The 22,699-nt window shown below is 48.2% G+C and overlaps 1 protein-coding gene and 1 long non-coding RNA gene across 2 annotated transcripts in view; both read right to left on the bottom strand.

Moving 5' to 3' along the window:
• LOC138683504 (uncharacterized) overlaps positions 1 to 22,699 on the bottom strand; it is a 612,710-nt gene that overhangs the window by 93,409 nt on the left and 496,602 nt on the right. The window lies entirely within an intron of this gene.
• On the bottom strand, positions 2,069 to 5,680 carry LOC138683499 (uncharacterized). Its single transcript, XM_069775394.1, has 2 exons — positions 4,173 to 5,680; positions 2,069 to 3,440 (listed from the first exon to the last, which is right to left on the bottom strand). The coding sequence occupies exons 1-2, from the start codon at positions 4,677 to 4,679 to the stop codon at positions 2,844 to 2,846; spliced, it is 1,104 nt and encodes a 367-aa protein (XP_069631495.1). The 5' UTR covers positions 4,680 to 5,680; the 3' UTR covers positions 2,069 to 2,843.

Genomic DNA, 22,699 nt, shown 5'->3' with positions numbered 1-22,699 from the left:
GCTTTGGCCAATTGTTCCTCTGGGAGTAAGCCCTGGGTTCCCCCCTTTTGTCTTTGCAGCATGCTCTTTAGGGTTTGGTTGGCCCGTTCGACAATAGCCTGTCCTGTGGGAAGATGTGGAATGCCTGTACCATGGTGAATTCCCCACAAATTACAAAATCGAGCAAATTGTGTAGAACCATAGGCCGGGCCGTTGTCCGTCTTAATTTCTTTAGGCACACCCAGCACTGCAAAAGAAGCATGAAGATGTCATTCAACATGTAAGGCCTTTTCTCCAGTTTGTGCCGTGGCCCACATAGCAGCAGAATAGGTATCAATACACATATGCACATAACGCTTTGCACCAAACCACATGACATGGGTGACATCCATTTGCCACAACTGCAATGGCAAGAGACCTCGTGGGTTAACCCCACAGCCCAAGCCCAGCCCCTCCTTTTGACAATCGGGGCATGCTTTAACAATACCTTGGGCATCAGTGAGTGGTAAGTCAAATTGCTTTGCTAACATCCTAGCAGGTTGGTGCAAGAACGCATGTGATTGCCGTGCTTGTTGAAAGCAATTCCCTGGAGGAGGCTCCCATGCCGCTGCAACCAATTGGTCAGCTCTTTCATTTCCCTCTGACAAACCTGGTAGTTTTTGATGACTTCTTATATGTGTTACAAAATACTCTACACTCCGAGAGTTCAAGCCGCATAGTAATGACAAAAACAACATGCCCAATCTTTTGCTTGTGACCTCCTTTACCATTGCTCTTTCCATCCTTTGTACCACCCCAACTACATAAAGAGAATCGGATACGATATTCAGCGGCTCCTTAGCCCAATGCTGCAGTGCCCAAATCACCGCTTTTAATTCTAGCATCTGTAAAGAATCCCCAGGCTCTCCCTTTTCAACATGCCCACACCACTGATCGTTATCATCTTTCCACGTACAGGTGGCCATACCTGTCTTTTTCCCAGCATCAGTAAACACTGTTACCCCGTGTACAAGTGTTTCCGACCTCCATGGTTTTTGCTCAAAGGTTTCTGTTCCAATAGTGACCACAACTTATGCTTTGGATCTTGATTACTTACTGTACCTCCAAACCCCGCTAATGACACTTGTAACGCTACAGAATGCCGAATTCCCCATTCCAAATACCATTTTACCAGAGGTATCAGTAACATTTCTGGTTCCGTCCCTGCAATCTCTACAACCCTCGTTCTTCCCCTAATGATCAGTTGTGCAAATAACTCCAATCGGGTTACAATAGATTTGTCTGGCTGCATGGCCAAGAAGACCCATTCCAAAATGTAGCATTTGCTACATATCAAGGTGCCGCAATTAGATCACTGGTCGGCCCGGACCAGGGAAAGAGACAGATAACACACACAGTGTGAGCGCCAACTTCCGCCTTTTATTGCGCAGTTAATTCCTTTTATACTAACAAGGGTAGGCGGGATTACAGATACGTCATAGGGCTGCGACTAACCCTCCATCTTTCCGTGACATCGCGAGATCTTCCGAACGCCGAACCCTACATCTCCCCCTCCCTATGACTAGCTAGCTTCTATGGTTATGAACAGTTCTATGCAAAAAAATAACTGTGTAAAGTACTATGAGCATAAGCATATTTCTACAACTAAGTTGAAACACTGTATCTTAAACACACGTAAATGTCCCATTTACCCTGCAGAGCAAGGAGCTCCTTTACAGAGAATTCACACAAGTGGTAAATGGAAAGTTAAGGCTAGGAAAGAATTACTTCTATTACTTTATAAAGTTTATCGTTGGTACGCTGATGTTAAGGCTTACTGTCTGGGGCATCCAGATTCCTGGCTGTGAGCGATTCTGACTCTTCTGTTGACACTTGTTCGTACACAATGTTTTCAGCTCCATCTCTGACAGCCGGATCCTATAAGGACACGTATTGATGGGCTCTGAGAGGGACGTCATCCAGATACACATCAGGGCCCCCCAATTGGTTTTGCATCCACTGCCAGAAATTTGTAGCGGATACCCAAGGTGTCACAAGCCAGGAAAGGATGACAGCGATCTGTAAGAAAAAACACTCAAACACTACGAGGTTAAGGCAGGATGAACCATATGACTAGGGACCCATTTCAGTAGCCCTTCAGGCATCTGTACGCAGGCGTACCCTCGCCCGAGACAACACAGCTCAAACGGCCCATCCCATTGGCGTGTCTGAGGGTCACGCACGCAGACCAACAGGTAAGGGCCTTTCTCTTCCGTGTTCGTAAAATGTCGTTGCGCTGCCGTCTGCTCCAGGTCCCCTCGAACTGTCTGATTTAATGAAGTTAACGCAGTTAACAGAAGACGCTGTGTATGGAGAACAGGTGCGTTATCCCATAACCAGGACGGCTCCACCTGCTCCCCCTCCCTAAACCGATCGAGCAGGGTCTTTAAGGTTCGATGTGCTCGTTCTACAATGGCCTGGCCGGTGCTATTATAAGGGATGCCATGTACAAGGTCAATACCCCAGGTCGCACAAAACCGTTTCACCTTTTCCCCAGTATAAGCTGCACCATTGTCTGTCTTAATCTGTTGTGGAATACCTAGTTGAGCTATGCAAGCACGCCAATGTTGTATAACTGCCAAGCTATTCTGCTTACTATGTGCTGTAGCAAGAATATATCTACTATAGGTGTCTACGGTAACATGTAAATACTGTAGTGGCTTAAAAGGAGCATATTCCGTAATATCTGTTTGCCAAATATGATTCGGTCGCAAACCACGAGGGTTGACCCCAGCTTCCCAAAGGGGTCCTTGGGCACAATGGGGGCAGGCCGTGACAATTTCTTTGGCTTCAGCACGAGAAATGCCCGTTAGTGCCACCAAGCCTCATGGACCGCAATGCAAGAGGCGGTGTAACGTTATCGCGCGTGCTCTTGCTGGCGTGATGTTATCATCACCAACAACAGCCAACAACGCTTGCGCCGCCTGGTCAGCATGGCTGTTCCCTTCAGCTAACGGTCCAGGGAGACCAGAATGACTGGTGACATGAATAGGGAAAATGGGTGCACTACGTAACTGTAAGGCGTTCAGTAGCATACCAGCTATCTCCGTGGAAGAAGCTAGCGCCCATTCCCCCGCAACCAAAAGCTTATATAAATACAGTGAATCCATGACCACATTTAAGGGCTCAGTCGGCCAACGTAACAATGCCATGGTCACTGCCTTGGCCTCCAAAAACTGCACTGAGCGACTTGGCTCAGTATATACTACCTGGTGCCATACCCCATCTTCTCTCCAAACGCAAACAGCCTTGCTGGTCTTGGAGGACGCGTCAGTAAAGATTGTGCGCCCGTCATTAGGGTGTTTCGCCACCTGCTGTGCTGGGAGGATGGGTAAGTCATGCAAGATCTCCCCACAAGGATGGACCTCATGTCCTGCTATTGTCCCCGCAAACTCTGCTAATGCACCCTGCAAAACAGACACCTGTGGATAAACTAAATTCCATTGCGTTAGGGAGCAGGGCAAAACAATGCGGTCTGGGTCTCTGCCGGTAAAATGTTGACAAGCCCCCCGGCAACGCATGATCATGGCGGCTACCAACAGCGGCCAACTAATGATAGCTGTGTGTACCTTACCCTGATGTAGCCACGCAAAGGGCCACTCCGGGCCTTCTGCAGTCTGTATCAATACACCGTGGCAGCTCTGACTGGCCACAAAGAGCCGCGCATCAACTGGCTGTGTGGGTTGAAACCTCTGCAGGCCCCACTGTTGGGCCCGTTGGGCTATGTTTTCTAGCAACGCACGTTGTGCTGGTTGCAATATACGTGGCATCTGCAAGGGTTCCCCCCCCCCCCGGAGTAGTTGGTACAAGAGATTCATTTCATCTTCAGCAATGGGAACGAAGTTCCTCAGCCACAGTAGTTTGCCTACTAACTTTTGGGCATCATGTAAAGTATACACTTGGTCAGGGACCATAAAACTTTGAGCGGTGGCTGTGCGGGGGGTTAATTGAGTGCCTAGATAACTAACAGAAGGTCCCATTTGTGTTTTGTTAGGGGATATGTGTAGCCCATATTCACTTAGTTGCCGGACCGTCTGATCATATAGGCGTTGCAACACAGACTCATCCTGATGGGACAGTAGAATGTCATCCATGTAATGTATGATGGTAGCCTCCGGGTAGTCTTGTCGCAGAGAATGCAAGGCCTTACCTACCGCAATCTGACAGAGAGTTGGTGAATTCTTCATGCCTTGAGGGAGCACTTTCCACTGATACCGCTGCATGGGCGCTTGATGGTTCCACTCCGGGATAGAAAAGGCAAACCGTTCACGATCTCCTGGGTGTAAGGGAATACTGAAAAAACAATCTTTTATATCAATCATAATGACACCTTGTCCTTTCGGCACAATGGCCGGAGAGGGCAATCCCAGCTGTAAAGCCCCCATGTCCTCTAAGCAGGCATTGACTGCTCGCAAGTCATGAAGGAGTCGCCACGCCCCTGACTTCTTTTTTATGACAAATACAGGAGTATTCCAGGGACTGGTGGAAGGTTCAAGATGGCCCATTTGCACTTCCCTTTGCACCAATTCCACTACTGCCGCCCACTTCTCCTCAGTCATTGGCCACTGCTCCACCCACACCGGCTTGTCCGTTAGCCAGGTGAGCTTCAAGGGATGGCAGACGGCAGTGGCCTTCATTAAAAATCCGTGGAAAGGTGACATCCCCAACGATGTAGGCAGCAGCACCCAAGAATGGCTGTCGGGACCACTGCCACCATCGGGTTGCACCACGCCACTCTGTCAGAATCTGCAGCAGTTGTGGGCTGGGCAAGAGTGATTTTTACCGGGGCTTTACTTTTCCTTGACTCTTGCGCCCCCCCCCACCCCTAGTAATTGACCTTGTATTATGGTGGGCCACCCTGGGGGCCAGATGTGAACCGGAATTACGGTGACATCTGCTCCCGTATCTAACAGGGCCAGCAGACTGATGCTTCGTGGAAAAAGGGGCGGTTCCACCTCTAAAGTGATCACTCTTTCCGGACGGGTTTTCATGCCCATGGTCAATGCTATTTGGGCAATAGGAGGAACTGTTGGAACTGTTGTTACATTGCCCTGATCCTGCCCCTCCCCCTGGGCGGTCAGTTCCACGGGAGCATCGTTTGATCCTGAGTTGTTGTCGCTGGGCCCTGTGCAAAAATCGAAGGGGAGGGCCTGGCCCCCATCCCTCCCCCCGTACAGTTTCCCGACATCGGTCCCCGTTGTTTTGCATGCCCCGGAGCCCCCTGCTGGACCCCGGGTACGCGGCATTCTCGAGCTCTGTGCCCGAGCCTATCACATCTCCAACAACGGAGGTTGCCCGCCCCCACCTCCTGAGCCAACCCTCCGGGTCTGGTTGCGCAATTCCTCGCTATATGGCCCCTACCCCCACATCGGTGACAAGCGCCTGTACCCGTTTGCAAAACTTGTTGCAAGGCCGCCACTATCGGACGCGCTTCCTGTTGTTGCTCTCTCTCCAGCACATGACGTATCATTTCGCCTAGCGACGAGCCCGCTGGCAAATGAGAGAGGAGCGCTGCAGTCTGCGGGTTAGCTTGAGCCTTAGCACACTCAACCACAATCGCTTCCTTAGCCGTCTCCGGAAGGTTTGCAGCCTGTACAGCAAGCTGAAGCCGATCTAAAAAGGCAGTAAACCTCTCGGCAAGCCCCCGGCGGATCTTTACCCAAGGGGGTCCGCTCTGTCCATAGCCATGACACGCTTAAGTGTGGCCAAGGCGGTAGTCGCGACTGCCGCAAAGTCACGTCCGCGCATGCCCTGTGCCTGAGGCGTGGCAAACCGCCCTTCCCCCATGAGTTGTTCTATGGTCACCCCCGCTAGGTGGTGACCAGGAGCCTGAGCATCGGCCACAATCTTAACGCATTGAGCTCGCCATTCCTCCTTAAACAACAACAGCAATGATGGGGGCAGTACCCCTCTCATCAGCTGCATCACATCAAAGGGCGCAACAGGTGTTGAGAGCAGACATTCAAACAAAGTGAGCGCCTGCAAGGAATTCACTCCATGCGCCTGCACAGTGCTTGCGAGTTCCCGAATGGTTTTTACATCAAAAGGTGTCCACTCATACCCTCCCCGCGCTGCTGCCCGAATAGGGAGAACGACCGGCTGAAACTGAACCCCTGAGAGGCAACATTCTTTGGCCACCAGTCGCCAGTCTGTGCCCTTTTGGGAGTCCCCTTCCTGGCCATCCCCAGCCCCCTGCGTGGGAGGCATTAAGGGCACCGTATGCTCCGCATTCTGTATGGCCCCCTCAAGCCTCTGCAACAGACTCTGCAGTATCTGTAAAGTGTCCGGTCCCTCCTCTGTCTGAATCTGTGGCGCAGGTTTCGATGGCCTCCGTATTACACTATCCGCCTTCTCCTCGTCAGAATTATCGGAATCGATCTGTACTGGCACCTCGCGCCACTTCCGGAAGGACCCAGACGAGGGTTTAACCCGTTCCGGCAAAGGCGCAGTTGATGGCTCAGCAGGCATAGGCTCAGGCAAAGGCTCAGGAGGCTCAGTACGCTCTCCCGGCAAGGGCGCCTGATTTCCCTCGCGGGGGGGTGTTTCCTTCTCTGCCACAGTCTCCAACCCCCGCTGCCTCCCAGTTATCCCCTCCGCGGGTGGCCGTTCCTCCCATTCTCTCAACTGACGGTATAAATCTCCCTTGACATCCTTGCCTGGAACCCAGTCCAAGAGGCATTCCTCTAAGTCCTTCCAAACCACCCGCCGTAACTCCTCCCTTGGATACTTTGGAGGGGGCTCGTCCGTCCCTGCTGGTGCCGTCCCTACAGGAAAAACCTCCGTCTCTGCCGTACCCTCCGCGTCCATGCCCTCAATCAGAGATGGACCGCTCTGTGAGCCCCGCTCCACAGCCGCCCACTCCGTCTGAGTTTGACTCACTGTCCCTGGGGGCACTGTCTCCCGTTGTTCCTGAGGCAGCGCTTCATCCGCAAACATAGCAGCTCGCACCGCCAACCAGCACGCCCCAGCCTTCCGTCCTTCCGTGACCACCTTCTCCACTTTTCCCCAACTTTGCAATTGTTCAGCAGCTCCGCGCTCGCCCGCGAGCGCAGATTGGAGCAAAGACTCCCAAATCTCTCCCCATTTGGGAGGGCTTAAAACTTCTCTAGGAGACCCAATGTCTCCCCGGCGCAGCATCCATTGGATGCATTTGCCCGTGGGGCCCTTCCTAATCGTTCCGCGGGCACCCACCTCATCAGCCAATACCTTTAATACCTTAATCACTTGCGCAAGTTCCATCGTCGCCTGTGCGACCGATCACGTCGGGGTCACCACTATGTAGCGTTTGCTACATATCAAGGTGCCGCGATTAGATCACTGGTCGGCCCGGACCAGGGAAAGAGACAGATAACACACACAGTGTGAGCGCCAACTTCTGCCTTTTATTGCGCAGTTAATTCCTTTTATACTAACAAGGGTAGGCGGGATTACAGATACATCATAGGGCTGCGACTAACCCTCCATCTTTCCGTGACATCGCGAGATCTTCCGAACGCTGAACCCTACACCAAAATTCTCAAGGGATCTGAGCGCTTTGTGTCCCACTGACAAATTACCGCATAAGGGTGTTGTCTCTGAGAGTCCCCTGTATTAATGATCATCAACATGATCGGTAAATCCTCATTTCATCTGGATGCAAAGCTAGATGCACTTTTCTTTGATATATATTCTAAGGCTTTTTGCTGTTCTCCTGTCATTTCCCGTTTCTCATCTGCACGTGCGCTCGTACCCAGGAGTTCTACCAGAGGGGCCATATCGTCATTAGTGATACCGCAAAGATTCCGCACCCACTGGATATCTCCCACAAGCTTCTGGACATCATGCACCGTTAAAATTTCTGATGTTATTTGAACCTTCTGAGGTTTAACATTGCTAGCATCTATGTGTGTCGTGGTTTCAGCCCAGCCGGTAACAAAGGACCACGCGGCCGTTCGCTCACTCCTCCCGCCCCCCTCCAGTGGGATAGGGGGGAAGACGGAGGAGAGGAAAAAAAAACCCAAAACTGGAACCTCGAGGGTTGAGATAAAGGCAGTTTACTGGAACAACACAAAGAAATTGCAACAACAACAACGGTATTAATGAAAGAGTATACAAAAAGAGTGATGCACAGTGCAACTGCTCACCACCCGGGACCCGACGCTCCGCCACTTCCCCCACCGAAAGTCCAGACCACCCCCGGCCCGCTCCCCATTTATATACTGAGCATGATGTCACATGGTATGAAATAGCTCCTTGGCTAGTTCAGGTCAGCTGCCCTGGCTATGCCCCCACCTCCCAGATTCCTGTAAAAAATTAACTCTATCCCAGCTGAACCCAGGACATTATCCACCCCTTATTCTATACCATCTACATCATGCCCAGATCTTACATTTTCCAATCAACCACTACCACTTTCCTTGTCTTATATATATAAGTATATGGACTTGCGCCCCCCCCCCCGCGCACACACACACACACGCAAATGGTATTCCTTTAGCCTATGGGCTATCCCTCTAATGTGTCCATCAATTTTATTTAGTCCATGACTTTGGGGCTCCATCTGTTGTAACAGTTCTTCAGGATAAGAGAGATGGTGTGAGATGTTGGGTCGTTGTATGCTGCCTCTGGAACTTGTGGCTAGTACATTTGGTGTAACTCACGCCCTTGGTCTGCAGGTCGAAGATGTTGATCTTGAGGAAATTGCTGGGTGCCAGTTCAAGTTCTATCGCTGTTGTACTTGGCTCAGTTTCAAAGTCCATCCTGCAGTCATTTGGGTAATTCTTACAGTAATACCCTTGATATGGCATATAGACAATATAGATACAATGACATGCATTGGCAGGGTATTTAGCAGTTAAGTATCATACAGCCCAATTCACTGGCTATTCTCTCACAAAATCAAATCTCCCTGAGGTACACATCGAACTTCCCCATCCTTCTGCATCACCCACCAGGTGTACCCAGGTCCTTGAGAAAAAACAACCCCTTGAATGGGTTTGCCTCTGCTTGAGGGAGGACTAACCCAGACTGTCTTTCCTAACATACTCCTCATGCGCACTACAGGGACTTTATCCCCTTCTACAGTATGTAGAAATTCTGATTGGGCAGGGCCACTCCGATTGGCAGATCCTCTGGTGTTGACTAACCAGGTGGCTTTTGCTAAATGTGTATCCCAATGTTTGAAGGTTCCACCCCCCATTGCTTTCAATGTAGCTTTTAACAGTCCATTGTATCGCTCAATTTTCCCAGAGGTTGGTGCATGATAGGGGATATGATACACCCACTCAATGCCATGCTCTTTGGCCCAGGTGTCTATGAGGTTGTTTCGGAAATGAGTCCCGTTGTCTGACTCAATTCTTTCTGGGGTGCCATGTCGCCACAAGACCTGCTTCTCAAGGCCCAGGATAGTGTTCCGGGCGGTGGCATGGGGCACAGAATATGTTTCCAGCCATCCGGTGGTTGCTTCCACCATTGTAAGCACATAGCGCTTGCCTTGGTGAGTTTGTGGGAGTGTGATATAGTCAATCTGCCAGGCTTCCCCAAATTTATATTTCAGCCATCGCCCTCCATACCACAGGGGCTTTAACCGCTTGGCTTGCTTAATTGCAGCACATGTTTCACATTCATGGATAACCTGCGCGATAGTGTCCATGGTCAGGTCCACCCCTCGATCTCGAGCCCATCTATATGTTGCATCTCTTCCCTGATGGCCTGAAGTATCATGGGCCCACAGAGCCATAAATAGCTCACCCTTATTTTGCCAGTCCAGGTCCACCTGAGCCACTTCAATCTTGGCAGCCTGATCCACCTGTTGGTTGTTTTGATGTTCTTCAGTGGCCCGACCCTTGGGTACGTGAGCATCTACATGATGTACTTTTACAACCAGATTCTCTAGCCAGGATGCAATATCTTGCCACAGTGCAGCAGCCCAAATGGGTTTACCTCTGCGCTGCCAGTTGCTCTGCTTCCATTGCTGTAACCACCCCCACAGGGCATTTGCCACCATCCATGAGTCAGTATAGAGATAGAGCACTGGCCACTTTTCTCTTTCAGCAATATCTAACGCTAGCTGGATGGCTTTCACCTCTGCAAACTGACTCGATTCACCTTCTCCTTCAGCAGTTTCTGCAACTTGTCATGTAGGACTCCATACAGCAGCTTTCCACCTTCGATGCTTTCCCACAATGCGACAGGATCCGTCAGTGAACAGGGCATATTGCCTCTCATTTTCTGGCAGTTTATTATACAGTGGGGCTTCTTCAGCACGTGCCACCTCCTCCTCTGGCGACATTCCAAAATATTTGCCTTCTGGCCAGTCCGTGATTACTTCTAAAATTCCTGGGCGACTGGGGTTTCCTATGCGAGCCTGTTGTGTGATCAGTGCGATCCACTTACTCCACGTGGCATCAGTTGCATGATGTATGGAGGAAACTTTCCCTTTGAACATCCAGCCCAGCACTGGCAGTCGGGGTGCTAAGAGGAGCTGTGTCTCAGTACCAACCACTTCTGAGGCAGCTCAAACTCCTTCATATGCTGCCAATATCTCTTTTTCAGTTGGAGTATAGAGACCCTCGGATCCTCGATATCCTCGACTCCAGAACCCCAGGGGTCGGCCTCGGGTCTCCCCAGGTGCTTTCTGCCAGAGGCTCCAGGTAGGGCCATTCTCCTCAGCTGCAGTGTAGAGCACATTTTTAACATCTTGTCCTGTCCGGACTGGCCCAAGGGCTACTGCATGAACAATCTCCCGTTTAATTTGTTCAAAGGCTTGTTGTTGTTCAGGGCCCCATTTAAAATCATTCTTCTTCTGGGTCACTTGATAGAGAGGGCTTACAATCAGACTGTAATTTGGAATATGCATTCTCCAAAACCCCACGACACCTAAGAAGGCCTGTGTGTCCTTTTTATTAGTCGGGGGAGACATAGCTGCTATTTTATTAATCACATCCATTGGGATCTGATGACGTCCATCTTGCCATTTTATTCCCAAAAACTGGATCTCCTGTGCAGGTCCCTTGACCTTACTTTCTTTTATGGCAAAACCAGCTTTCAGAAGGATTTGGATTATTTTCTTCCCTTTCCTGAAGACTTCTTCTGCCGTGTTGCCCCATACGATGATGTCATCAATGTATTGCAGGTGTTCTGGAGCTTCACCTTTTTCCAGTGCAGTCTGGATTAGTCCATGGCAAATGGTGGGGCTGTGTTTCCACCCCTGGGGCAATCGATTCCAGGTGTACTGGACACACCTCCAAGTAAAGGCAAATTGTGGATGACACTCTGCTGCTAGAGGGATTGGGAAAAACGCATTAGCAATGTCAATTGTGGCATACCACTTGGCTGCCTTTGACTCTAGTTCGTATTGAAGTTCTAGCATATCTGGCACGGCAGCACTCAGCGGTGGTGTAACTTCATTCAGGCCACGATAGTCAACTGCTAGTCTTCACTCCCCATTAGACTTCCGCACTGGCCATATGGGACTATTAAAGGGCGAGCGAGTTTTGCTGATCACTCCTTGGCTCTCCAGTTGGCGAATCAACTTGTGGATGGGAATCAGGGAGTCTCGGTTGGTGCGATATTGCCGCCGGTGCACCGTCGTGGTAGCAATTGGCACTTGTTGTTCTTCAACCCTCAGCAACCCCACAATCGAAGGGTCTTGAGAGAGACCAGGCAGGGTAGACAGCTGTTCAGTGCCCTCCGTCTCCAAGGCAGCTATACCAAAAGCCCATCGATACCCCTTCGGGTCCTTAAAATACCCCCTCCTGAGATAGTCTATGCCAAGGATACACGGAGCCTCTGGACCAGTCACAGTGGGGTGTTTCTGCCATTCATTTCCAGTTAGGCTTACTTCAGCTTCCAATACAGTTAACTCTTGGGATCCCCCTGTCAGACCAGAAATACAAATGGATTCTCCCTTTATAACTTGATGGCATTAGAGTGCACTGTGCGCTGGTGTCTACTAGAGCCTTATACTCCTGTGGGTCTGATGTGCCAGGCCATCGAATCCACACAGTCCAATAGACCCGGTTATCCCTTTCCTCCACCTGGCTGGAGGCAGGGCCCCTCTAATTCTGGTTAGAGTATTCAGTATTCACTTCTCGTAAAATTGGCTCAGAAGTCACTTCAAGAGGATCGGAAATAAAATCAGCCCTTCTACTCTGTTTGGAAACTGGAGCGGCATTTTTCCTGGTAGAATCCCCTTTTGTGGTGGTTTTTCCTCGCAGTTCACGTACCCGTGCATTTAGGACCGAGGTAGGTTTTCCATACCATTTCCTCATGTCCTCTCCCTGATCACATAGGTAAAACCACAGGGCACCTCGCGGTGTGTACCTTCTATATTCTCTCTCTTGGGCAGAGGAACGCTCACTCCTAATAGCTGAGACATTGGTCCTTACACGTGTGGAGTAGGACATATCCTCTTTGAATTGCTGGAAATCCTCGGACAGTTTCTCCACAGCCGCAATGCAGGCTTGTAGGGAGGAGGAGAGATTTTCTTCGCATTGACGGAGTTGGCGAGCCACTTCATCCACTGTTGGTGCCTCTTCATCCTTCCAGGCCATTATTGCCAATGTGTTGGCATAGGATGATGGTGCGCTCCGTAGAAACTTCCGCCACATGGGTCGTGTGCATTGGACTTCATCTGGATCTTTGGGTAATTGTGGGTTGTCCGGGTCATGATGAATCGTCTCTAGCACAGCTAATTCCCTCAGATATTGAATACCTTTTTCCATGGTGGTCCACTTGCTTGATTGACATATAACATCTTCCTTAAAGGGGTACCTTTCCTTCACACTTGACAGGAGTCGCCTCCAGAGGCTGATGGCTTGTGTCCCTCTTCCAATTGCCCTGTCAATGCCACCTTCCCTTGCAAGCGATCCCAGCTGCTTGGCTTCCCTACCTTCTAATTCCAAGCTATTAGCCCCATTGTCCCAGCATCGGAGGAGCCAGGTGATAATATGCTCACCTATATGGCGGCCAAAGTCTTTTCGCAATTCCTGCAGCTCACTCAAGGATAGGGACTGGGTTATTACCTCTGGTTCTGCCTCTTCCTCCGGTTCCCGTGATGGCCCTGGTTCATCTTCATCCTTCGCTAAGCGAACTGATTTTTTTGTATATTTCTTTTTCTGTAGGGGGGCAACTGATGCTGGTGCAGGTTGGTCCACTGGTTCAGTTGCAGTATTGCTCACCGGGTTTTTGGATAACCGCAGTGTCTGTCGCTGAGGTTTGGGTAGCAGCAGTGCTCGTCACTGGGGCTGGAGGGACTGCAGTGCCCGTTGCCAAGGTTTGGGTAGCTGCTGTACTCATTGCCGGGGCTGGAGGGGCTGCGGTGCCTGTTTTTGAGGTTTGGGTAGCCCGAGTTCTCATCGCCAAGGTCTGGGTGCCTGCAATGCTCCTTGCTGGGGCTTGAGGGCCCGCAGCGCCCGTTGCCAAGGTTTGGGTGGCCACGGTGCTCATCATTTTGTTGTTAGGTCCAGAGACTTTCTCTTCCCCTTGAGGGTACTGAGTGGTGTCGAACAGGGCTCGATAGGCATGGGCCAGGCCCCAGCACATTGCAGTGATTTGTATCTCTCTGGAGCTGCTGGGGTGACAGCATACCTTTTCCAAATATTTTACTAATTCTTCTGGATCCTGCACTTGTTCAGGGGTGAATTTCCAAAACATTGGAGGTGCCCAGTTTTCTAGGTACTTGCCCATACTACCCCACACACCCTGCCACTCATAATTATCCAGCCTTGGGGCAGATCTCTGGGTGATCTTCTTAAATAGTTGTTTAACCTTAAACGAGCGCTGAACCACATTCAGAAGTATGCTAATTCCTAGCAGTAGGGCTAGGACCGTGCTAGTCCCAACATTCCAGGAGTATTCAAACTTTTCAAAATTCTCAAACACCATTGTAACTGGACTGAAGGAGAAAGGAGAGGGGAAGAAAGGTACCCCACCCACAGACTGGTTTTCCATGGAGGAAAGGTAAATGGTATAATTATTAATAGTTTCCCACAGATGGCTCCCGAAGTATAAAGGTGACAATGCTAAGTGCAAATACCGGATTAATCCCACAGCCGATGACTTTATCATACCATAAACCAGAGTTATACCATACATCAAAGCAAAAACCTTAATCCACCTCCCACGGATGATAAGCAGCAGAAGAGGAACTACATACAGCAAGCGAGGTGATACATAACAGAGCTTTAAAAACCAGAGCAACAACTCTAAGAATGCATAAATCAACATAATGAATGCTTAGAACAAATTTGTTTTAACAAGCTCTGGTCAGGTTTGTCGTTATCTCAACCCTTCGTGCCCCATGTTGGGCGCCAAGAGGACTGTCGTGGTTTAACCCCAGCCAGCAACTAAGCACCACGCAGCCGCTCACTCACTCCCCCCCCATCTAATGGGATGGGGGAGAAAATCAGGAAAAGAAGTAAAACTCCTGGGTTGAGATAAGAATGGTTTAATAGAACAGAAAAGAAGAAACTAATAATGATAATGATGACACTAATAAAATGACAACAGTAGTAATAAAAGGATTGAAATGTACAAATGATGCGCAGGGCAATTGCTCACCACCCGCCGACCGACACCCAGCCAGTCCCTGAGCTGCGAATCCCTGCCCCCCACTTCCCAGTTCCTAAACTAGATGTGACGTCACATGGTATGGAATACACTGTTGGCCAGTTTGGGTCCGGTGCCCTGCCTGGGCATGAGAAGCTGAAAAAAATCCTTGACTGTAGTCTAAACACTACTGAGCAACAACTGAAAACATCAGTGTTATCAACATTCTTCACATACTGAACTCAAAACATAGCACTGTACCAGCTACTAGGAAGACAGTTAACTACATCCCAGCTGAAACCAGGACAGTTACCCACTTTTTGCACACGTGAATCAGAAGTCCCTTCAAGAGGATTAGAAATGAGATTGGCCCATCTACTGCGCCCGGGGGACTGCTCACGGGAAACTGGAGCAGCAGTTTTCCAAGAAGAAACCTCTTTTCTGGTTGCTTTTTCTCGCAACTCCCGTACCCATGCATCCAAGACTGAGGTAGGTTTTCCATCCCACTTCCTCATGTCTTCTCCATGGTCACGCAGGTAAAACCACAGGTTAGCCCGTCGTGTGTACTTTCTCTCTCCTCTCTCTTGGGCAGAGGAACGCTTACTCCCAATAACTGCAATGCGGGCCTGTACAGGTGAGGAGGAGGACATATCCACTTTGAATTGCTGGAACTCCCGGGACAATTCCTCTACAGCTGAGACACAGGCCTGTAGGGAGGAAGAGAGACTTCCTTCGTATTGCCGGAGTTGGACAGCCAATTCATCCACCGTTTGTCCATAGCCTTCTTTCCAGGACATTACTGCCAATGAGTTGGCATAGGTTGGTGGTGCACTTTGTAGAAACTTCCGCCACATGGGTTGTGTGCATTGGACTTCATCTGGATCTGTGGGTGACTGCGCATTTTCTGGATCATTATAAATCACCTCCAGCACAGCTAATTCCCTCAGGTACTGGATACCTCTCTCCATGGTGGTCCACTTGCCTTGGTGACATGTAACTTCATCCCTGAAGGGGTATCTTTCCTTTACACCTAACAGAAGTCGCCTCCAGAGGCTGAGGACTTGTGTTTTTCTCCCAATCGCCTTGTCGATGCCCCCTTCCCTAGACAGAGATCCCAACTGCTTGGCTTCCTTACCCTCTAATTCCAAACTACTGGCCCCCTTATCCCAGCATCGGAGCAGCCAGGTAACAATGTGCTCACCTGGGTGGTGGCTAAAATCTTTTCGCATGTCACGCAACTCACTCAGGGATAGAGATCGGGTAATTATTTCAGGTTCTGCCTCTTCCTCCTGTTCTCGTGATGACCCTAGTTCATCTTCATCTCTCACTAAGCGAACTGATTTCTTTGTGTGTTTCTTTTTCTGTACAGGGGCGACTGATACTGGCACAGGTTGGTTCTCTGGTTTAGTGGCAGTATCTGTCACCGGGGTAGGGTTAGCCACGGTACCTGTTGTCGGGGTAGGGGCAGCCACGGTGTCTGTTGTCAGGGTTTGGGTAGCCACGGTGCATGTTGTCGGGCTTGGGGTAGCCACGGTGTCTGTTGTCAGGGTTGGGGTAGCCACGGTGCCTGTTGCCCTGTTTTCCATCTTTTCCCCCTTTTCCCCCTGGGGGTGCTGCATAATATCAAGCAGGGTTTGGTAGATACTGGCCAGGGCCCAGCACAGTGTAGCGAGTTGTGTGTCTCTGGGATAGCCACAGCATTTTCCTTTCAAAAATTCTATCACTTCATGAGGGTTCTGTAGTTGTTTGGGAGTGAACTTCCAAGTCACTGGAGGTGAGAAGTTCTCTAGATACCTGCCCATATCCTCCCACATGCCGTGCCACCCATGAATATCCAGCTTTGGGACATATCTCTGGGTGGTACTCCTAAAGAGCCTTTTTGTAGCCCTAGACAAGACCTGAAACATAGTCAGGAGGCATAGCACTAACAGCACACTGGCTTGCGCATCCCAAGGATATTCAAAATTCTCAAAAGCTGTTGTAATTAGTCGGAAGGAGAAAAGGGAGGCAAATGGACAGGGGGAAGTATCCCCCCCTAACTTCTTCATGGATTGGGTGTAATTACCAATAAAATCCGACAGAAGGTGCCCAAAGTATGGAAATGATATCACTGCCTCATACAGATAACAGCTTAACCTCATGACCAGTGATGTAATCATTTCACAAGTCGACATTGCCCAGTACAGCAAAATGATAATCCCAATCCCTCTCCCAGAGATGAGATATGCAACTACAGGCAATACATAGAGCATATAAGAGCTTACAAAACGCCACCATGTAAACAAATTAATCAACATTGTGACTAACATCTATTTATCTAGTATAAGAAATGCGTATGACAAATCTGTTTCAACACGCTCTGGCCAGATCTGTCGTTATCTCAACCCTTCGTGCCCCACGTTGGGCGCCAAAAAGGACTGTCGTGGTTTCAGCCCAGCCGGTAACAAAGGACCACGCGGCCACTCACTCACTCCTCCCGCCCCCCTCCGGTGGGATAGGGGGGAAGACGGAGGAGAGGAAAAAAAAACCCAAAACTGGAACCTCGAGGGTTGAGATAAAGGCAGTTTACTGGAACAACACAAAGAAATTGCAACAACAACAACGGTATTAATGAAACAGTATACAAAAAGAGTGATGCACAGTGCAACTGCTCACCACCCAGGACCCGACGCTCCGCCACTTCCCCCACCGAAAGTAGAGACCACCCCCCGGCCCGCTCCCCATTTATATACTGAGCATGATGTCACATGGTATGAAATAGCTCCTTGGCTAGTTCAGGTCAGCTGCCCCAGCTATGCCCCCACCTCCCAGGTTCCTGTAAAAAATTAACTCTATCCCAGCTGAACCCAGGACAATGTGTCACCCCAAATACTTCCAAGGTGCTGCCTTTTGCACCTTTTCAGGAGCGATTGTTAATCCGCGATGGCTTAAGATGTCCTGTAATTGAGTTAAAATTTTTTCCTGTGGCAAGTTCCTTCCCGCTATCAAAATGTCATCCATATAATGATAAATGATTAACTGAGGAAACTGCTTTCTTACAGGCCCTAATGCCCAGGCCACATACACCTGACACATCGTGGGGGAATTGCGCATTCCTTGCAGTAACACGACCCAATGGTATCTCTTATAGGGCTCTGCCTTATTAATTGATGGTACCGAAAAGGCGAACCGTTCAGCGTCATCTGGGTGCAAGGGAATGGTGAAAAAACAATCCTTTAGATCTATAATTAACAAATCCCATTCTTCTGGAAGCATAACTGGAGACGGCAAACCCAGCTGCAGGACTCCCATACTGTGCATTACCGCATTCACAGCTCTAAGATTATGTAACAGTCTCCATTTCCCACTTTTCTTGGGAATGGTAAATATTGGTGTATTCCATGGACTAGTAGAAGGAACAACATGTCCCGCTCTCAATTGGTCCTCAACTAACTCTTGTATTTTTAGCAGCCTTTCAGAATTTAGTGGCTACTGATCAATCCAAACAGGCTCATCTTGTTATAAACGCTCGTGACAAATTGGAGGAGCCAATTTGTATTGAAAAAAATCAAATTTATTAGCAAGCGATAAGAGAGCAAAACAGCGCTGGGCGGCTGGGGAGGCAATGCTCCGCCACAGGCCCGCAACTTTATGTTACCGTTACATTCCTTATATACATTTCAAGTACCCCCTTTCTTGTAAGTCTCCGCCTTGTCCTGCTTCTTCTTTCCTCATTTGTGCAGGTCTGTTACTATGTAGATTCGGTAAATTTTCTCAAGGATGAGTATCCTTTGATGTAGAATGTCTTTTGATGTGGAGAAATACAGTCTTTGTTAATTGCAGCTGTTGTCCTTCCTCTCCTTATCTAGTAAGTTATAGCCATTGCTTTCCTCCCCCTTATCTAGTAAGTTATAGCCATTGCTTTCCTCCCGTGACCTTCACGCATCACTTAAGCAAGTTTTTGTTATTTACACAAGGCATATGTTAACTCTCAATATGTCTCTTATGTCTCTTCCCCCTTCTCGATTTCATGAACAAAGTTAACCCGTTCATTACAATCCCCCCTTTTCTATTTTATCCTGATTTTGTTCATTAAATCGATCTAATGCTTCTTTTGCCCGCCCGAGGATAGGGGTAATTCCTCCATCTCCGATCTGTTCATATTGCTTTCGTAGCAGCATTAAATGTGCAGCTTCTAAGTGCCCTTTAACAACAGCGATCAACTTATTAAAAATGCATGGCCCAAAAGTCAAAAATAAGATCAACAAAATAAGAGGTCCTGCAATAGTTGACAATAGGGTGGTTAACCAGGGTGAATAATTAAACATGGACTCATACCAGTTCTGTTGTACTTCCCAGTCTTTTTTCCGTTTTTCTAACCCCTCCCGTAGCTTGGTTATTGTATCTCTAACTACTCCAGTATGGTCAACATATAGACAACACTTCTCCCGTAGGGCTGCACATAACCCCCCCTGCTGCATGAACATTAAGTCCAAGCCCCGTCTGTTTTGCAATACTACTTCTGATAAAGACCTAACAGACTGTTCTAGGGCTGTCATAGCCTCTTCTATCCTAGCCAAATCCTCGTCGACCGCTACCCTTAGGGATTGAAATTTTTGATTTTGTTGTACGAGGGAGGTTATTCCTGTACCAGCTCCAGCAGCTCCGATTGCCATGAGAGTTGCCACCGTGAGGGCTGTAAAGGGCTCACGTTTCTGTATGTGATGGGCCTGAGTAGTTTGATAGTCATAAACGAAACTTTTGGGATGGTAAATAATCCTAGGTATCACAGCTACTTGTATACAATATTCAGCTGTCTAATTAAAGACCTTTAGGGATATACAAGGTGTAACCCCAGTTTGGGAGCAAATCCACTTAGTATTATCTGTAGGAATTAACCACTCAGCTGTTATTTCTCCTGATTTGCGAGTTGTGTTACACAGGTGTCGTTTGTCCTTTGGGACATTTCCGATACACTTTCCTTTTCCCGATACTTGGGACATTATTATCCCTTGTTTACGTCCAGATTCTTTATTCCACATGCACTGAGCTGGATTTATTCCGTTGGACTTTTTAAATCTACTGTCCACCCCAATAGCTTCATAAAAGGGCGGTCGAATGTCATAACACAACCAACAATGCTCAGTTATATTAGGGTGGGTGGCATTCAGTACCTGATAACTGGCTTGGAGCATACCCCACAATGGGTTGATTCTTGTTGATACACCCGAGATATTGTTTTCAGCGATATCTATGTTAGGGAGGATAGTAGCAGTCTGTACAATACTGTTACTATCATCTTCCTCTGCTACGATCGAATTTGGTCCTATACCAGAGGGTTCATTTGGCACCAGCTCTTTCCTTATCGTAATTATTCTCCCTGAATCTGCACCTGGTTCCCAAAGTCTGACTCCCCATGTTTTCCCTGTTAACCAAGCAGGATCTTTCGGGTTGGTTACATTAATATAAATATATGGGCAATTTCTACTCCATGGTCCTGTTTGGCTTCTATCCCAACCATGTGAAGTAGGTGTACATCCGTGAGGCCCCCATCCTACGGATAGGAATTTATCTGGACCTCCCCCAGGAATCCAATCAGAAGCTATAGTTTCGCAACCCCAGTAAGCACAATAGTAAGAGTCAGGATGGTTGCAATACCCCTTTCCAGGGTTAGAACTGGGACAAAAGTAAAAGCCTAAGTTATGTAGACATGGGTTCCTGGGTACGATTTGACATAAGGATTGATTAAAGCTTGGGGCCCCAGCAGCAATTACTTGCTGTAGTATCTTTTGATCCTCCCACCTATAGAGCATCCATTTGTAAGGTTGGTGGGGGTTCCCTTTGCCTTGGGTTGTCCTTATTAGCATTAGCAACAGTCCTATCATCCAAGTGCTTAATCTCGAGTTTGAGAAAAGTGGTGTCCCTTTACCCTTGCGACAGGTATTCCGAGGGTGCTGATAATAATTTTGATTTTTGTCTTCATCCCTGGTGAGAGATGGGAGACTTTGGGGAAGCTCTGAGGACGTTTTGTTTGGGAGCAATAAGTCAAGAGGCTCCACGAGCCTTCTCTGGAGGTAGTTCATCAACCTTAATCCCCACAGCAGTACATCTCTGCCCTCTTCTCTGCCTACTCTGTTGCTTAGAGCAGCGAGGTGTACCATCTTCTCGGCAGCAGTCGTATTCTTCAGGGGAACCTCCTTTATATTTACTTTGCTTTGACTTATATGCATCCCAGTTTGTATCCTTCACTTCCCAAGCTCTCCACCCCACTCTGACCACTGTTCGTCTGCGGGATACTTGTATTATTTCAGCTTTCGTTGGGCATAACTCATTTGCATAAAGGCAACACCTCTCAGGGTTTATGCCTTTAGCAAAAATATTCCACCATTCTTTGGGGTCTTTTATAATTTTCCCAGTTGATACTCCCACACGTAATGTTTGCTAAATTAATTTCTGTTCATAATTATAACATTCGTGGCAAATGTCACTAGGGGAATACCCATAGGAGCAATGTGTCCACCACTTTTCTCTACAAAGTTTACACCTGTAACATACAAAGATAACACATACAGTGAGGATTTTTACAAAAGACAGTCTCACTCCTCCACTTTTCTTCGGAACTTGATTTTCAAGCTGTCAGGGTCTCTGGTTGCCTCCCAATGAGAACTCCGAATTGGTCCTTTGATCCTGCTTGCATGAGTCCATCCTCGTTCTGCAGTCTGGACAGCAGTTTCTGTGGTAAGTAAAACAAGAAAGGGCCCCTCCCACCTAGGAGTGAGAGAGGATTCTTTCCAGGCTCTGATTAATACCATATCACCTGGCTTCACTGAATGTATGGATATATCTAGGGGTGGCCTCTGTACCACCATTCCCTTCTTTCGCAATCTCTCTCTCCTTTTCATTATCTGAACAATATAAGGGTTAATACTATCTTCATCTAAAGTAGGATAATTGGCTGGGTATTCCATATCATAGGGCATGCCATATAACATTTCAAATGGGGAAATTCTAGTATCCGTTCGGGGTTGAATCCGAATATTTAATAAAGCAATTGGCAAACATTTTACCCAGGACATTTTGGTTTCTATCATTAATTTAGTTAGTTGCTTCTTTATTTCATCCACATATTGTATTAGCACGACCTCATCTTGTAACCGGTATTCCCGTAGAATCCGTTCTAGGGCTTGTCTAAATAAGTTTGGGGATTCCATGAATCCTTGGGGAAGTACAGTCCACCTTAACTGCTGTTTCCTATGAGTGTTTGGGTCTTCCCACTTAAAGGCAAAATAATCTCTACATTCCTCCTTAAGAGGGCATGACCAGAATGCATCTTTAAGATTTATTACACTATACCATTGGTTTTCGGGCCTCAATTGACTCAACAGGGTGTGTGGGTTTGCCACTACCGGGAACCGGCTGACAGTCCATTTATTGATTTCTCTTAGGTCATGCACCAGCCAATAACTACCATCGGATTTTTTATTGGTAAAATCGGGGTATTAAAAGGGGACATGCAGGGTTCGAGTACCCCCTTTCCCAACAGTCTTTCAATCTCAGGTTTTGGTTCCCTTCTCCCTTCATTAGATAAGGGATATTGTTTAACTCTCACTGGAATCTCTGGGTTCTTAATAACCACTTCAAACGGTTCAATATCCAGTTTTCCAACTGTTTCAGGGGTATACCACACTTCGGGGTTAATTTGTTTCTCGTCCACCTCTGTAAGGGGACAAAGCCTGATTTTCAACTCTTCTTTTTCCACATCCACCCGAATCCCCATTTCTACGATTAAATCCCTACCTAATAAGTTATATTCCGCTTCAGGTACTAACAACAGCGTTCCAATTCCGTATCTGCAACTTGATTCCACCGCCACATCTTTTATAACGGGGACCCTAAAAGGTTTCCCTTTTGTTCCAATTACATTAACTTTATCCTCAGATATTTTACATCCTGGAGGTAATGATTGTACCGTAGACCTTTCGGCCCCGGTATCTACAAGAAAGGTCACCTCCTGATGCTGAGGACCCACTTTTAAAGTTATCAAGGGCTCTTTCTTACCAGGGGTCCTCAGCACATAGAGCCCCTGACCCCGCTAATCCTCCCGAAACACTTTTTCATCCTGAATCCTTTTTCTACATTCTCTCTTCATGTGTCCTTTTTTCCTGCAATAAAA

Source organism: Haliaeetus albicilla, chromosome W (assembly GCF_947461875.1).
Source record: "Haliaeetus albicilla chromosome W, bHalAlb1.1, whole genome shotgun sequence".
In the NCBI taxonomy this organism is placed as follows: Eukaryota; Metazoa; Chordata; class Aves; order Accipitriformes; family Accipitridae; genus Haliaeetus; species Haliaeetus albicilla.
This window is presented reverse-complemented; position numbering and strand designations above follow the sequence as displayed.